This window comes from Vidua chalybeata, chromosome 10 (genome assembly GCF_026979565.1).
Source record: "Vidua chalybeata isolate OUT-0048 chromosome 10, bVidCha1 merged haplotype, whole genome shotgun sequence".
Lineage (NCBI taxonomy): Eukaryota > Metazoa > Chordata > Aves > Passeriformes > Viduidae > Vidua > Vidua chalybeata.
In genome coordinates, this window is record NC_071539.1 from 5,955,333 (window position 1) to 5,973,999 (window position 18,667).

The window sequence follows — 18,667 nt, forward strand, 5'->3', positions numbered from 1 at the left end:
TCCATCTGTTCATTTGGACGCTAATTGAGTTGAATTTGGTAGTGAGAGCATGGTGAAATTGTTAAGGTTAATGACTCAGTGTTTTACAAGACAAAATGCATTTGATGTTCAATTGATTGCTTGAGTTGTTTTATTGAATAATATGAATATTTAGCTACTTAATTTCATGGAAGAGCATCTTTGTTATTGCACTAATGCTAGTGAAACTGATGATGTCCTTATCAGTTTGGATATATTACTCCGCTCCAAAAAATTCTGTCTGGCCTCCCAAATCCTAGTGCTTTGATGTTCCAAACATCACACAGTGGATCCAGAAGGGGAAAATTCTTTATGTAAACTTGCCTTATGGTATCAAAATCACACAGCTTCTTTAGCATTCATTCACACTGCATGAGTACATGTTGTTTCTTGAGCTCTGTCCTTGCAGATTCTCTCAGAGGCTCCTCAGTGTCTTGGAATTGACTGAGGATTGTTGGAAGGCAATGGAAGAAAGACAGCATGGGAGCTAACAGGACCAATGGGATATGGGAAAATGTGAAAAACTTGTTTGGACACCAATTAATTGCCTCTGTTTGAAGCATCTAGTTATTGAAAATACATATTATCTAAGGACAGATGTCACTGAATTATCTGTTCTCCCTGGAGAATTAAATGGCCTGTTGCATTCATGGTAATGTTTTACCACTGTCCTTCTGAGTGGCTGCATTCAACTGACCAACTAAAAATATTCTGGTAGAATATCTGGAATAAGTATCAAGACATGTTTTGTGCCAATAGATATTAGTAGTGTGGCACTCAGTTTTGTCTTTTTGGGGGTAAAATCAAGATCTCTGGACAATCAAACAGCTGTGGTTTGGGTCAGTGATGCATTCTGGCTTATAAAATTTGCAATATTTGATATATCTTATCATTGACATTGAAGACCTGGTTAAAAAGGCTTCTGATAAATAAATATTGTCTTTAAGACATTATTATTCTTAGCAAAAGACAATTTTTATTCGTACTGCAAGGTGGTGAAGCTCCCACCTACACAACATCTATCTAGTGGCTAACATTAGCTCTTTTCATTCATTGTAATTAATTTTGGGTATTTTTATTTAAAGTGGGAAATAGGAAGCAGTGAATCAGGAAATAAAAGCATTGATAATATTTGATTGTGAAAAACATTTGATTGTGAAAGTCACTGGGATTCATGACTTCCAGCAGGACATCTTTAGAGTGATCTTCCTGGAACTTAATGTTTCTGCGTAATTTGAATGCTCACAATTGATCATAAAAGGTTACAGAATGTTCTTGCACCATTCACACAACACACCCAAGAAAAGCTGTTCTCTCTTGGAGGTACTGAATCTTACTGAGCCCCCTATTTCTAAGTTCTGAAAGGAACTGCAGAGGAATAAAGCTATGAAAGTATCCTGACATCCTAGAAGTTGCTTTCTTTGTGCTGCAGTCTGTGAATTTATAGCTTTACAGTGATTATTTCAATTCACTTACTAACATAAGGAAGAAAACATTAAATTAAAAGAGATGAGAGAAATGTGCTTATATTCTTTTCCTTATGACTGTTGGCTGGGGTTTTTTTCTGGCTGCAGTTGAGTTGAATAATAAAATAACTTGTGCAGCAGTGATTCCAATTCTGCCTCTCCTGTATTCTTGTGCAGCCTTGTTTGGCAGGCCTTGCTCATTTTGTCCAGCATTGGGTAGCACTGCAAGGTCATTGCACATCTTTACCAGAATATTCAAACAGAAAATAGATGTGCTTTTGTTTCTTTTCTAAAAGGTCTTCAGTAAACTGAAATGGTGAAAATACAGAAGAAAAGACTCTTGTCAGAAACTCCTTCTGACAAGCCTGTTTTCCAGAGCAGGGGCATTCTCACTTTGAAGACACGTGTTAGGCTGTGGCAATTGCAACGCTTTGCTTTATAAAAATAATTTTTAAGGAGCTATTTCATGTCTTATGCATCAGTGAAATAAACTTTTACATAATTTTATAATCCTTTGTGGATTTGGGAGGTGATATTTAATTAGATATCTAGAGCATTTGCTAGAAAGGGTAAAGCCAGCCTGCTAGTGAGATGGAGAGGCAGAAAATCTCTTTTCCAGTATATTTGCAGCCCTATGGGCATTTATTAGTGAGAAATCCTATATGCCTGTTATTATTTCATCAATTCAATTTGAACCACATTTTGGCTTCAGTCTGTTCTGTTCTTCATAATCTACTTTTTCAGTAAATCTGTTTCAGTCTGCAGTACCCTCCCAAAGTAAAAGTAATCCAGGTAGATGATGATAAGCCATATTTTAGTCTATGAGATACATTTTCCATTACTCTCTTTTTGATCCTTCTTACAGTCAAACCTCTTGTTCAATCACCCTGCCAGGCAGTAAAAAAAGGGGGAAGAGATGGCCTTTTAGCCTAGGTGAGATGAAACAGCTCTGTCACAAAGAAATGCAATTGTATATTTTCTGCCAGGACACTGTATGCCAATTGCTTGACTTAGGGAAAATGGAAGAAGGAATTAGTGAGAGCCTGCAGTGCAGATTTCAGAGGTGTTTTTGTTCTTCTCTCTGCTCTCTCTTTATCTTTTCTCCTGGCAGGGCTTTCTCCATCACACTATGACAATTTTTTGGCATTGGTGTTGAATACAGATGCAGACAAGTCCTGATGCAGTTGTGAAGCCTCTGGGATTCTAGGTAATAGTTTTGGGCACTGCACAACTTCAGAGTGTGCCTTGTGTGACTTCAGCCTCCCAGCTGAGCCTGTGCCCAGGTTGATTCTGAAGATGTGCAGTGTCTACTTTGTGTTTCAGTTGCCAGACACTGCACATTTCTGTGTATCCCTCAGTTCTCTGCAATTCTACTTTTTGTGCTGTTGTACTACAAAAAGGCAGAAAGACTGAAAGAGGTGAATAGCTCATGGAACACACACAGCATGCGTTTATATTGGACAGGTAACAGAGCATAGTGTCAGTCCTGATGCAGCAAAAGCAACCCCTAAATTCTCATCTTCTAGACATTCTTCTTTGGTCTGTATGAAGAAAATGAATTTTTCTCTTGGTTTGCATCCTTCATTTGTGTATTTGCCTTGCAGGCTTTAGCAGTGTAAGATTAGCACATTTATACCTCTTCTGGAAAATTCTGAAGCAGAATTTCAGAAGGATTTCTGCTCTCACTTGCTTCCTCTCTTGTTTTTACCTTTCCTGGTGCCTTCTTTTGTCTCCTGTGCACTACAAAATTGGTGCCATGAATATTGTGAAGTGCTGAAGGGCAATGCTGGCCTGAGTATGGACAATGCTGACAAAGGTTAACCAGGATGGAGTCAAACTAGATATTTAGATTAAAAATTGTTTTTCCAGATTACACATCTTTATTTCTGAGTGGAGAAACCTCCACTGCCTGTTACTTTCAAAACAAACAAACAACCAAAGAGCCCCCCCTCACCTCCCCCTCCTCCCCCCACCCCAGAAAAATTATTTCTGGAGATATTTCTGTATTATTCACCAGGTTAAGAATAGAAAGAGGTCTGGGGAACATTCAACAGGCAGGAAAAATCAGTTCAGGAGTGGAATGACAGCATATTAAGAAATTATTACCTACATTATTTGAGTACATAATCTCACAATTTCTCTAAATTGTAATTTTGCTGTTTCTCAAGTAATAGTCAAGAAATCAGAATCTCTTGTGGATTCAGCATTGTCCTGGTCTAGTAAAAAAATTCACATGTATTTGCAGAAATAATTCCAGTTCTAAGACAATGTCTGGCAAAATTTGATATTTTTAAAAACCTTTTTCTTTAATAACAGCAAAATAGATCTCTAAAGCACGTTTTGGTATTTACTGTTTTCCATTAAATCACCAGAAGTGCTGTGGGATTTTATGAATGATTTAAAATGCATTGGTTGAAAGTTGGCATATAAATTGAAGGTATAAGACAGTACACAAGGGATGGCAAATTTAGTACCTTTAGATGGTGAAACATTTTGTTCACTTAATTAGTTAAGGAAGGATAAGTTAAGTTAGAAAAATGAGTGTAGAAAATCAGAAGTGAAATTTAGTGCAAATGTCCATCATAAATAAGCAAGAGTAAGCCAGATTTGGGGTTTTAAGAGATTTTAGCCTGCATTTTCGATCTCCATTTAATTGATTCATAAATCAATTAATTACTGTCACAAGACCCGAGGGCAGCAGGAAATTGGGTTCAAATTAAAAAGAAAAGGAGGCAATTTGTTTTAAGATTGAAAGTTGAATGTTCAATCGAAGTTTAATCAGAAGTGACCCATTATTTGAAAAGTAGAACATCAATGTCGTTCTAATTTCACAGAATGCTTCATTAAATGAGTATTGAAAAGACCAGGTTAACTGATCATTCCAAAAGGAACAGGAGACAAAGGAAACTCACTTCCAAATACGTGTTAGGCTTGTTCATTTCTCTTCTGAAGAGTTCACAGAGATACCAAATACTTTCACTGGGAAATTAAGGATTATTGAAGTGATCCTTTGTAGATTGTAAAGTTTGTTTGATAAAAGCATAACTTCATATCAGAAGAGAAAATCTTCTTAATCCGTTTGACTAGCCATGAACTTAAAGAAAAATTAACAGAACACGGTGAAAAGCAAAGGCTTTTTTATCCTAAATTTTAGGATGTTTCACAGTGGTCTGACTCTGAAAAGGTTTTTCCATAATTTGATACCATCTCCAGAGCAGTCACAATGCATTGAAGACTCTGCCCTCAGAACAAGGTGAGGGTGATGCTGATGCCTGGCTGGGGCAGAGGTGATGATTTGTGTTTAGGAGGTGAGTATGGGAGAGAATGAGGACAACAGCTGGAGCTGTAGCTCCTACTGTGGCTGAAAAGCATAAAGGAATAATACTTTTTAATGCTTTTGGATTAGCACATCTTTCTCTTGGTGTGCATTTACTAGAAATTTGCTTAGCAAATTGCTGTTCAAAAAAAGCCAAAATACAACACTCACATGGAGCTTGGTGAAACAATGTCAGAGAAGTGTGATTCAGTTTCCAGCTCGTGGAAGGTGTTGCTGTTAAATGCTGAGAGGTGCTCTTGGAACATCATCTGGATGCCTCTCTGGCCACATATATCCCTGTGCTCCCTGGGATAAGGAATGGGCTTCTGTTAGTTGGGAAGCTCATGCAGCTTTCTCTGATGAGCATAGTGCTTGAAAAACAGCAAAAGGCAAGGGAAACAAAGTTGGACTTTCTAACAGTTCTTTATGGAGGAGCTTGTTACGAGAAAAAAGGCAAAAAAAAAAAAAAACCAGCCACAGCTGTTTTAAACATTAGCTTTTACAAGTGTACCGCAAGATGATTTCAGATGTCAGCAAGTTATTTCCAACAGCAATCCTTTTCAAGATCTTTGCAAGCAGAGACTTGATTCCTCTCACGAGCAAAACAACTCGTCACTTGTGATGTCCAAGTTGTTTTGCTTCACTAGCTGATCGTTGCCTGTGTATGTTGAGCTCTTCCAAAGGCAGAGGCTGAGGCAGCAGCAGAGGCTGCTGGTTCACCTGGCCCAGGTGGGGTCTGGAGTGGGGAGGGAGAGAAGCCAGGTGAGCAGTGCCTCCCTGCTCTCCAGGCAGCTGATCCACCAAGCTTTCTATTCCAAAGACATTTGTCTGGATGGAGTAATAATCTGACCTTGTGCAGCAAATCTAATTTGGTAGTCACTCCCTTCCCTGACTCTCAGTGAGATACTCAAGAGTGAATATAATTAATGCAACTCTCTAAGTTATTGATTGTATTTATGTGACTGATGATGAACAGCTTTAGCACCACCACAGCAGAATGAGGGTGTTCCTCAGCAGCCCCCCAGTCAAATGGCACAGCTCTGTAAACTGCTGTGCAAACCTGAAACAAAGATGAATAGTTATGAGTTAATGCTGAAGTATGTATTTTATCTTTGTAATAAATGACTTTGTGCATCTTCCCCATGAGATCTAAAAAAAAAAAAAAAAAAAATCTGAAAGAAAAAATTACTTCATTTATTTTTATGATGTTTCTGTGACAAGTTATGCAAAACACAGATGCATCACTGAGCACAAAAATTTATATGATGTGGTACTAATTTTATATATATATATATTTTGTTTTTTTTAAGAAAGTGATGGGAGTTTGCTACCAGAAATAATCTCCTAGAAATGCATGGAAATACTGATAGAATATTGATCATGAAGGCATTAATTTATAGAAAAATGTAACAAGCAAATCTACCAGCAATGTCATGTAATTCCTGTTTTAGGCATCTGGGCACCTTTGAGGCTTAGAGGTTTGTTTAATATTGTTTTGCCTTTTTTTTTTCCAGTCCACTCCTTGGTATTGGTTTCTTGTTTCCTTGTGACAACAAATTTGCAAATAATGTCTTGCTTTTTTTTACAATACAAGAAGAGAAGAACATTCTGTGCAAACAATATATTAGATTGTCTGGTGTTAAAATAATGGTGAACCTAAAGTATATAATTTTAGGGAATTGACAAAAACCCCTTATTATGTAGATGATATAGCTGGATAGAGAAGTAGGATGGTTGCAGGAGATAAAAGAGTATTCCTTGATTATTGTTGTTACATTTCTCCTGAAGACTTAAATCATAACGTAGTTAATAAAATGTCTGATTGCTGCTTAGCTCAGAATAAAGCTGTGTGGATTTTTTTTTTTTTTCTCCTGGTAGGCAAAATTTTTAGCTGCTTTGGGAAGCATCATTGCAGAGACAACTGCCATTCCAGAAATAAAATCATGAGACTTAGAGGGTTTTTGCCTTTTTCGGGGGCTTGCAATCAGTTCATGAGATCAGTGAAATAAGTGTCGTAATCACCAAAATTTAAGAAATATTTGAAGGGTTTTTCAATCTGTCAACAAAATTCAATAACCAATTGAAGGAGGAAATCAGTGTGGAATCCTAAAAAGCCCCTTACTTCTTTCTCACAGAATTCCAGCTTTCTCTCTGAAGCTCTTTTTCCTGTACATGCAACAAAAACTGAAGAGCTGGATCCCTCCTTCAGCCTACACGAGACCATTGCAAAGGTAAGAGAAATGGAGATCACATTTATACATACTTTCCTCTTAAATTTGCTAATAATTTTGAAATGTAATCTATTTATTTCCCTGTGAATCCCTTGAATATAGTTAAAAATTGTGGAGTTCTCTTCACTGGGATCCACGTTGGGAATATTCTTTACATTGGTCAACTTGTGTGATGGAAGCAGTTTCATGTGCAAATGCTTCATTTGAAACTACAACTTTTTATTCTTATTTTTTACTGCATATCACTCACAATCTGCTTTGCTTGTATGGCCACTCAGGCTGGTGGAAAAGCTTGTGTTGATTTGAAGCCCTTCATCTCCATTAGGGAAATAGGATTTTAGTGTTTCTTAGGTTTTTTCCATGTATATGGGTTGATACTAAATGACAGCATAAAAGTTTCAGTGCGATTTTTTACACGAGGATTGGTGTAAGTACTAATAATCAGCTAACTGTGCCTTGTGCTCTCTGATGTCAGTGGGTACCTTAATTTCATGGACACTGAAAAGGAGGAGATTTCTGAATGTGGCAGAAAAAAATGAACTAGAGATATGCAGCTATTAAACAGTTAGAAGATCTAATTTGTCAGAACAATTCTCAGAACAATTCATATTAAGATCTTGGCACTGAAAAGGTGGATTTAGAGTGGATTGCTGTAAGAACCATGCTGATCTGAAGCATTCAAAGAAAGAAAAATCTCTAAGCTTCCCAGTGGCAAAGAACTGAAACATTCAGTAGAGTAGTGTGATGCATTACAAAACTTGGTAGTATCTTAAATTAGATTTGCAGACCTTGTAATTTCAATATAATAATGTATATAACATCAAGTTTTAAAATGGAGGAGTGTGTGCTAGCGTGGCAGAAAAGGGATTTTCCCATCTGATGAGATGTCAGATAAAACTCCCTTTTTATCAAATGCACACTCAGAAAAGTATGTGCTATTTTTAAATAAATTTCATCAGTGTTACTCAGCACAGTGTTTCATGATCAATTCAGTGATTAACCAGTTTGAAAATACTTTTATGTCCACTGTCTGCTCACCAGAGCATCCCCATAAGACTGGGATCATGCAGTTCTGAAAGCTGGAATGGCAGACCCCTAACAGGGGATGCCACTGCAGCCACTTGCCCAGGACCATGAAAAAATCTCATGTTGATTTTTACTCTGTCAGGCACCAAAGTCATGAAAGGCACACCAGAAGTGACATAGTTGGTTTTATGATGAGTTATGGGTGCTGACAGATTACTCTTGAGAAAATTATTAGTGAACCTGATTATTCTACACTCCAATGATGGAATTGCATAAAGTACTACTACTCTAATGCAATTAACTTCTAAACATTAAACAAAACAGCAAGAGGGAGGAGTATTTCCATTTCTAAGGGAAATAAGGGGGTTTTATGTAACATACTGAGATATTTCAATTTGTTTAAAAATATAAACACTTGCAAGGAGATAACAGGCAGGTTCTCTTCCTGAAGCAAATGGAATGAAAAGTATGCAAATGTAATGAAGAGACTGCTGGACTGTTGGTAAATGAAATTCACATTTTGACCACAGATAAGGTGCAGCACAAGAATGTTGACTGATGGTATTTTCTAACAGGATCATACTGTTCTGTTCCTTTCAAGCATGGAAGGGATATATATTCCCATTTACCCGTGTTTACTCCCATTAATTTTCTAATATAGGGAACACTCTTTCAAATAGGCAATGCAGTGACATCCATAACTTTGGTAGTTTCTTTCTCTGTAATCTTTCTAAAAATGAAATTCTGTGGGTTGGTGCATGCTACCTCTGCCAAGTATTTTAATCTTCCTGCATGGTGTCTGCAAATGAGCTTGGTTTTTTTTTTGTTTTGTTTGTTTGTTTGTTTTTGGGGTGTTTGGTATTTGTTTATTTGGGTTTTTGTTGTTAATTTTTTTTGCATGCCAAGATAATGCAAATTAACGTGGAGGTCTCAAACTCTTAAAATCCCAAAGACTTTTGGGATTTTGCCGATTTTGAATCAAGAGAATAGTACTGTGAACAGAATGTCTGTGTGGCAGAGTTTTATCAGAGGCATTTCTAACAGTGTATTAATCCTGGTGTAGATATTTCAACAGAGTACATTCATATTCCTGTGTTATTCCTACTGTATTGTTCCCTTTTGGGAATCAGATCATTCTTGAAAAGGTTGTGCCTGGGCCTGCCAACAGTTTCTGCATTGAGACATCTCTACATCTGTACATTCCACTGAGGTATTTTCTGTTTTCACTTAGAAATTGCCTCTGTGTGGAGACAGAGGATTTGGCAGAATTGTTAGAGCAGCAGAGACATAATATCACTCCAGTCAGAGTTACAGCACCTAAAGTGTTAAAGAGTTTGTTTGGTGTGTGCAGAACTCATCTCATTGAGCAAACAGAAGTCTGATGCACCTATAAATATCTCATATCCCAGAAAACCCTTTGTCCTTGCAAGGCCCAGGCAGATACATGGCAGCCTTCCCCCATGTCACTGTGTGGAGTGCAGTCTGGAAGTTTTTCCTGTATGCTTTTATTTCCATCACAAAAATGTGGCATTTTGGACTGTCCATTTTCACAGGTAATTTCTCCAGTTATCTTTCTTCAGTAATGTATTTTGTTCAATGTAATTTCTAAAATTCCTCTCTTAGTCACGTGTGCCAGACTTTCCCACCATCTCTCAGTCTCTTCATCAAAGGCACAAGTTCTGCACAGACCAGCAGAGCTCTCACATCTCCTTGGAGGTGAATTAGGTTATTACTTTGTTCTTTCAAAATGAATTATTCAAGATCCCAGTCAAGAAACAGGAATATGGACTGGGGTAGGTGACTGAGGTGCTGGATGAGGTTAAGAAAGCAGAAGAACAGGTCTCAGTGTTTGAAGTGAGGACCAAGGTGGGGGCCAGATCCATATTTCACAGTCTGCTGTTGATACTGAATTTTTACATGTGGAGTTTGATCTTGTTGTGAATCTACCAGAAATGTCTGGGGTACCATTTGTGTGCTCTGTCACACATGAGAATATGATTTTTGGGCTGAGGAATTGCACTATGACTTGGGGTATCTTAATTTTTCTCCTTGTCCTCCCACAGCTGTCAGCAATGCATGGTTTTTTTCAGAGTTCTCATCTGCCCCAAGGTGATGGAGCAGCATAGGTGCAGTGTAATGTGCCAGCTGCTCCAGTCACTCCCTAAGTTAAATAATTTGCTTTTTTTTTTTCTGACCAACATCTCTTATACTGGCTCTGAGAATCTTACTGGTATTTATGATTTGATGGTATTTGAGATGTTCAAAGCACAACTCCATTGTCTGTGGTGACACTGTGAATACTAACAAACCCAAACTTTGTGTTTTCCTGCAAAGCAGCACAGGCACCCATATTTGAATGGTTTGATATGGCTGACATATTTTCTTAAGCACATAAGTGAGAATCTTTGTTTTACCTTTAGGCTTCGTGCTATATGAAAGAACATATAATATGTTATATAATATTGTATGAAGGAACATATAATCCTGTTCAAGCAGAGGGTAAATACAAACCTGCTGAAAACTCCCCTTCTACCAATGTCTGTTTTATTCTGTGGCTATTGTCAGCAGCAACAAAAGCAAGAGCAAATCTGGTGATAGAACCTGGCACAGTAACTTTGTAATTGTAACCAGTAATTAATTCCATTAATTGTGGTGAATAGGAAAGTAACAACATTCAAAAGGGTGGAAAAAAAAGCTGTCTGGGGATTTTCTCAGCATTAGATGTGAGAGAAGTGACGTTGCTGGTAAAGACATGAGGTTTTCCAACAGACAGTCATACTGTGTTTGGCCAGACAGCATATTCTCTATCTGCTCCAGCCTAGTTAAGGGAGATATGCTTGGAATTTTTCAGTAGTTCTTTGTTCCTAAAAGCAAGTAGCCTCAAGGACTCTTGCACTTTATACTTGAACTCTGATGGATAAAGACTAGGTAATAAAAATAAGTTAAAATTGCAGAACCCCTGGTAAAAAATTGATGAACCAGCTGTACCATCCAACACAGCTCTACTTGGTTAAGTCAGGTATTAAAAAACAGCTCTATTCCCCTAACTTCTGAAATTTTCCATATCTTTTCTGCTGATATGCTAATATGCTTCCTTCAAAATGGAAGAATTATTGCAGGACAGAACTAATTACATTTGCTCCTGTGACATATATTCATGAGGTTGTGGGAAGATGTCAAGGCTCTGCTATTACAAGATTGTTTCTGGGCCTTTTTTTTTTTTTTTTTTTTTTTGAGTCACTTCAATGGAATGCTTTCAGCTTAGAGAACTCTGACAACTGTGAAAATATGAAAACAACCAGGAGCTGTGGTTTCAGTGAATAAGAGAAAAATCAACAAAACATATAGCAGCCATTAGTAGCATGCCACGTGTAGAAACCAGCCCTCTGGATTGTGTGTGAACATTCTTACCTGTTCAGTTCTCTGAATGAAAACTGAAAATTATTTCTACATTCCTTAAGTATTTTTGATATTGCAGTAAGACTTTATGTTCTTTTAAAAAGTTATCATTGTCTTCTGTCAGAATGTTTCTTAACCAGATTGCTCTTTGAAACCATTAGTTCCTCTTTTAGACCTAAACTGTACTTGGCTACTCTCAATATTTGTCTGCCAACTGTCAGTAAAAGGAAAAAAAAAAAAATTATTGCATCATTTTTCAAACTAGAGATGGAATTTAAGTGAAGGAAGCAAACTTGTCAGCCCCATCTGATCCAGTCAAACCACAGGATAAACACATCAGCTGATACATAATGTATCATCCTAAATCTTAGGATAGAAAGCCAAGATTGATGTTGTTTGTACATCTCATGGAACACCCTTTTTACTGCAAATTACAGCAATCTGAGTAAGCAAAAGAAGATAGGTAGGAGTGAGAGGAAACATTGTTTAATCCCTATTGTAGATACTAGAAAATGAAATACCATGAGTCAAAATGGTACTTACAATAACTGAGTAACTACTTCAGTTCCTCACCTGAATACAGAATGAACTCATAAAATCTGATTTGTTTGACTGTAGACGAAGACTGGAATATTTCAGAGCTGGAGCCAGATTTCTGAAGGTGCAATACAACCAATATTTGGGATTTGCTGCAATTTCAGCTACTGGCTGTGACCAACTGAACATTTTTTCTTCTCTGTACTGAGGCCACGTGAGTGCCTGTGTTAGTGGGACTTACCTGCCTTGGAAAGAAGTTACAGTTCTCACAGCAATTCCTTCCTTTGCCATGCCTTGTTTGGGTTTAGATCTGACTGCAGCTCTATCTGCATTGGTGACAGGCTCTCAGCAAAGATGCCTGTGACATGTCTGTCTTATTTTTTTTTAGGGGAGGTTTTTTCTGCTGGTTGATGATCATGACTGTACAAAGAAACCACTGTATATTTTTTGCACAAGTCAAAAGATTGTTTTCAGTTTGCCCAATAGTGGCTTTTTACTGTGTAATGAGAAAAATCTATTGTACATCCTTTGCTTTGATTTCAAAAATATAAGTTGCTGTAAGGGATGTCAAACAATTGGACAAGTGCATGCATTTTTTAAGGAAAGTCAACACATATGTTTATAGAATCATGTAATAATTTGATTTGTATTCAACCACTGAAATCTAACAACTTTAAATCTGAACAAACCTAAAAAAACAAATCTGAAGCTTGCTTCTCTAATAGGTAGGAATATGCCTGGGGCTATTTGAATATTCCCCTGTTTCCCACTACCCTGTTCTTCACACGCTTAGTTACTGAATGTATCAGACTCTAATTTTATTAATCCATTCTTTATCACCAGGACTACCGTAGGGCATTTGTTATTGGCACACATGTATTGAATTGGTGGCTTTACAAGGAAGATGAATTTTTCTTTAAAGAAGATGCCAACATTCTAGAAGAATCGTTCCTTTGGGTACTCTAAAAGTACCTTGTCTGTTGTAGCAGCTCTCTGTAGGAGCTCTTTTCTGTACACAGATCTTTTGACAAAGATGTCAAATCAGACAGTTCTTTCCCCAGTGCATGCCTCTAAAAACATGAAGTTCTACTAACAATAATGTAGCAACTGCTTTCTATTTTTTTTTTAATTTAGCATATTCCAATTTACATTTGAGTGAATACGAGGTAAAGTCAGTGGAACTTTAGAATATGCTCAAGTGACAAGGGATGGAAATAGCTGCTTCTGTACTAGGAGTTAATTAGCTGGTTTTGCAAACAACTTGCAGAAAGACCTGGGGAAATACAGCTGCCAAAGTGGATGTTTCTTTGTTTGTTTTAGTTTTTGGACCATAGTTATAACTTCCTTTGTGTACAGTTATACACTGTATTCTAGACTTGTTTTTCTTTATATTGTTCCGTTACATAGCTACGATCACATTGCAGATGCTGAAGTTTACAGACACTGAAGTTTGCTTCATGAGCTCAGTCCTGAATCCAAAACCACATTTTCAAGACTTGTTGTCTCAATTTTAAAATGACAGATTTCCTTAGGAGACTTAGCCCAATCCATAGTGGTTTTAATCTTGTCTTTAAATGTGGACACCTATTTTCGCATCAAAATGATGGCTGAACTTTTCTGCAGCCAGGTTCTTGATGCTGAGCATTTCTTGGGATTGGAGCCATCCGGAGGGGGGAGGATAAGACCAAAATTAAACATCTAGATAATGCGTAAGAGCTGTGTGTCCTGGAAAAAAGCTCCTAAGAACCAACATATTATGTCCTAAGCTGAGGGATGGGATGCCTGAAGGAACCTATAAATTAAGCACAAATTAATGTCTGCCCTTATTTAAGTTTAGCCCTTAAATCCTGGTCAAGAGCCGAAAGAAACAGCTGAAACTTCATATTTCAATCTGCAGCACCATGGAATTCTATACTTGCATTTTACATTGTGTGGCACTAAGAGCTGGGCTTGTTTCAAATCCTTGCTCTTTGATGCCTTCATTGCAGATGTGCAATGAAAATCTGATCCCAGTGGCAGATAATCTTTACTTGAAATTCTCATTCTGAATGTTTTTTAACTGGCTGTGTATGACAAACCTGATGTATTCTCAGTGATAAAAATCTTCAAGATGTTTTTGTAACATAATCCTGTGCATGAAATTGTACTCTGCCCTTGCCCTTTATTTTCCCCTATTATGTCTCCTAATATATTGATGTGCAGGCAGTTCTACTGGGTCTAACTGAAAAGCACAATTAAATGTTTTTAAATAAATCTCCTGAAATGAAGGATTGAAAAATTAGCATGAAGACTGACTTTTCAAATACAATTGGAAAGCATGAAGAAATTTTGTCAAGTATAGAGGTTGTGAGACAAAATTAGTGTACACTTAAAAATTTTATGATGAGTCAAAAAACAACGTAAAAGAAGGTATTACAAAATCCCAGCAAGAACATGTTGTTTGTAGAGCTGTTTTTGTTATGAGTGTAGTCAAAAAGAGAGTATTGCCAGTTTGCTGAGACAGTCAAGTATTAAAGCTGCCATCATTGCACCAATTAATGTTAGTTTTGGAACAGATGATGAGCCTTAAATTAGAATTACAAAATTAGCAGTGTCTCTCAGAGAATTGTGGGCTGAAGACCCTGTATCAGAAGGAGTCAGAAGTGACCCACCATCAGAAGGGATGGTGTTTTCTTATTTCAGTAGAGACAAGGTAAGAGATCATCCTGCAATAACATCAGGGTTTGGTTTTCGATCTGTTCAACACCCTTGCGAAGAGAAAGGCTATGCTGAGCAGCAGGGAATAGTCTGTCTCCCTGTTTCACCTTTGTGAGCTTGAAACCAGATTTCTGTTTGCTGGAAAAGCACTTCATTCTCTGCCCCAGACAACAGGTGTTAAGAGCACTGAAAGAATTTAAATATGTAATGTAGAAAAGCAACACCCACGTTCTTAAGTCCATTCCTCCCCTCTGTGGAGCCTTGAGGCTTCCAGAGTCCCAGCAGGGAAGATATTCCCACCTGGATAACAAGGAAGGACATAGACAAATAAACTCGGGCTCCTCCTGACCAGGGTCAGTTTGGCCTTCAGGACTCACATGCTCAAGTACAATCCCATTTTCCATTTGAGTCCAACAGAATAGATTCAAGCCTGTTGGTCAACATTGATGAGATTTAATTAACCAACAGGAGTGATCACCCACCCACCGGCAGTTCCTTGGACCAGGGGCTGGGTTTTTGTCATGGTTTGACATGGAAGTGAATTTTTTTCCAGGAAGTTGGGTCAAACCAATCAGTGGTCAGGTTTGGATATTGGCACCTGGAGTGGCCACTGAAAGTATGGACACACCTCTGAGAACACAGGGGGTTAAAAGCAAGAACTCCCAGGAGAACTGTCTCTTTGGTTCCGGTCGTCAGAGAGTGCAGTGAGACTCTCCCCTGCCCAGCCATGGGCTGGGTGGGGGAGGGGAAGCCACGCGGCCTTGTCCAGGTAGGCCGAGGGGCTGAGGGTCTGGAACCGAGCCAGCTCCTGGACGGAAGGGTGGAGAGAAGCGGAGATGCCTTTGTTCCCCCCCCACAGAGGGAAAGAGACAGAGAGCCTGGCGGCACCTGGAGATTTGCCTGCAGAGGAGAAGGAGAAGGGGGGGATGGTGCCCAGCGTGGGAGACGGAACGCCGGACCGAGATATCAGCCGTCCAGGGAGTCTGAACTTTTAACCCTTTCCAGGAAATGAGGGCTTTGTAAAATATTACTCCTCCTTGATTTGTAGTGGAAGAGAGACAGTCCGGGACCTGAGATGTTAGAAGAAGAAATATTTAGGTGGGAGGAGATGAAGAAGTAGCTTTTAGCTGGACTTTTCTTGTTAGCCATGGACTGAACCAAAATCTCCTGCAAAAGAGACTGCATTTTAGGGGGATGCAGTGATGACCCAAGGAGACCTGCTTCAGCTTCTAACAGCACAGGAATGGCAAGAACAGAAGAAAGCAGAGGAGGGAATGGTGATGCCCTCTGTCTTCGGGAAGAAGATGATCTCTGTTCTTGGACCCTTGGCCCCAGGGGAAAATGGGGGGGACTGTAGTCCCAGGATGAGAAGCTGAACTGTTGTATCTTTGGGTCTGTGGAAAAGCATCCTTAAAGGAGCCCTATGAGCAGTCTGTCCATGCACGGTGGTGAGAGCACTGTGACATGGAAAGGAGAGTGTCACACTGGCAGATTTTCTCCGGGCGGTTGCCATGTGTGACAGGGAAACACAGGAGGTGGCAGCTGTGTTTCCTGGGGGGTCTGTGGTGCAAGAGAGACTTCTCTCTCCCTTGATAGCTTGAGTATTGATTATCTGAAGGGTGGTAATTTGATCAGGAATCCCAGGTGATGTTTCATGGTGGGTGTTTTAGGAATTGGGAGGAGGAGGAGTGTTTTAAAAAGTCTTCATCCTGGATTTAGTTTATGTGTTTTTTGTAGTAGTAGTAGTTTAATAAAGTTTTTTTTTTCCCTTTGTTATTAAGCTTGGGCCTGCTCTGCTCTGTTCCTGATAACATCTCACAGCATTTATTTGGGGAAGATGCATTTTCATGGGGGCGCTGGCATTGCGCCAGTGTCAAACCATGACAGTTTTGTCTGTAGCAAACTAACCATAAAACCAAAGCAGTATAAAAGATATACCTTCCTGCAGTGGAAATGGTATTTCTGTTTCATAAGCAGAGATCATATACTGGCTATGAAGCTATTTTTTATTTTAATAACTTCTTGTAAAACTAATGGCTAGGAGTTTCATAAATTGCAGCCTAATTCCAGCCATGCACATATAATATTGATTTTAAAAGGTACAGCATCTATGTAATCTATTGAAATAATTTTAGTTCAAAATTTAAACTAATATTACTAAGTGCTGCATTTCAACCTAAAGTATTTAGTGACAAGAATCCAGTAGCCAATAAATGAAAAACAACATTTCAGAAAGGTAGAAGGGAAGAAGGATGGAAGTTGTTCTGGGGTAATGGAATTGTATGTTCTAGTATGCTGCAGCCTTTTCCTCATCTAAAAGTGATATGACTGTGGAAATAGAGAGAAATTTCTTCAAAATAAGGTTATCAATAAAAGTGTATGTCCTGAATGGTGCTTACTTTGAGAAGTCATTCATAAGAAAAGTAATTTTTTCTTTGTTATGTGATAATTCTTCAATCTCAGAGAGTGCTTGTCTTTTCCTTACATGAAAGAATAGCACATTTATTTTGCTGCTGAGCTATATCACTAATAGGTGTACATGGATATTGCATAATATTCTGAGACAGTGCCAAAGTTCTACTTAATCTGTTCTAAATTATCACAGATAAGCACTAAAATAATCTCCATGTTGCTATCATCAGATGTAATCCATCCACACTTGGGTGCTAACTTCTTTAGAACAATTAAACTCTGAATGGATAACATTTATTTTCTTGTGATAAAACAGTTCTAATTCCTAAATGGCCAAATAAATAGCAACACATTTCCACCTGGCTGAGGTTTTTTTTTTTTAATTTATTCAAAGTAGTTAATTGGCAAAGTTATTCTTCTGCTGGCTTATTTGAGCTGTGTATACACACAGAGCTCATGAAATTGAAATACTTGGAAAAAGATATTACTAAAGATTATCTACTCAGTGATATTTGCTATATTTTTAAAAGACATATTAAATATAACACAAGTTTGGGGTTTTTTTGTTATTAATTAAGAGAGTACCAACAGTTGTAGGCTCTGGCAGACTTTCAATCACAGCTTTGCAAAACATCCAAGGCAACAAAAAATTCACTGCCTTCTTTTCAGCTAGCTTATTTTTGCATCATGATTATAAGGGGTGTATTGATACTTTTTTAATAACAGCTTTAAAACACAAAGATGAAAATAGCATAATTTTTAATTTTTTCTTTTAATTTCCTCTTCAAGGTGTTTACTTGAGATACCATTCTGAGAAATCTATTTTTAATAACTTTGTAGCATCTGACAAGGTGCCAGCATTTCTTATCATTCATATTTCACTTTTTAAAACTACTGATTAGTGCCCTCCGTTAGATAAATGCACCTGACATACACAGATGAGCCCAATAATTCGATTATAATCCTGGTTCTTTGTACTTCAGTGAAGCTCACTCTGGCTTCACCCAGTACAGCAGCCAGTGGTTGACATGAAGGGCTCATATAGAAATTATTTGTCAGTCTTTTAGCTGCTCATGAAGTGTTTGAGCCTGTAAGTGCAGATACACTCCTGGATTTTCAGGTACAAGCCAAGAGACGGCAGCTGCAGATCCAACTCTTTGTATTTCAGAATAAAATGTGTAGCTTTGGCTTTGTGAATGCCAGAGCTGTTGGGAATTCAATTATAAACCATACTCTGGATGCTGTTGGTAATCCCCCAGCTCTGTGCCGTGCTTGAGACAAGATTTCAGTCCCAAGGCTTAAAAGGATGCAGAGGAGCACTCTGCAGACAAAAGGCTAAATACTTAGATTTATGCAGCTGAAAAACTTGATTGGACTCAGCGGAATAAGTGCTCTGCTACAGAAGTTTTAAGTGTCATTAAAAAGCAAAATTGATTGAATCAACATGGAGAAAAAGTTCCTTGTCTTTATTTTCACTTCAAATAAGGAGAACATTCCCTTGTATGGGCAGAGCTTGGAGCTCAGCACATCATGTCCTTTCATTTTTGGGTACTGCTCTGTCATGA

The 18,667-nt window shown here is 38.1% G+C and overlaps 1 protein-coding gene across 1 annotated transcript in view; it reads left to right on the forward strand.

Moving 5' to 3' along the window:
• The window catches only part of NAALADL2 (N-acetylated alpha-linked acidic dipeptidase like 2), a 417,358-nt gene that overhangs the window by 353,188 nt on the left and 45,503 nt on the right, over nucleotides 1-18,667 (forward strand). The window contains exon 13 of the mRNA XM_053952318.1: nucleotides 6,936-7,031. Within this exon, the coding sequence (XP_053808293.1) occupies nucleotides 6,936-7,031 (96 nt within the window). The remainder of the gene's footprint in view (nucleotides 1-6,935; nucleotides 7,032-18,667) is intronic.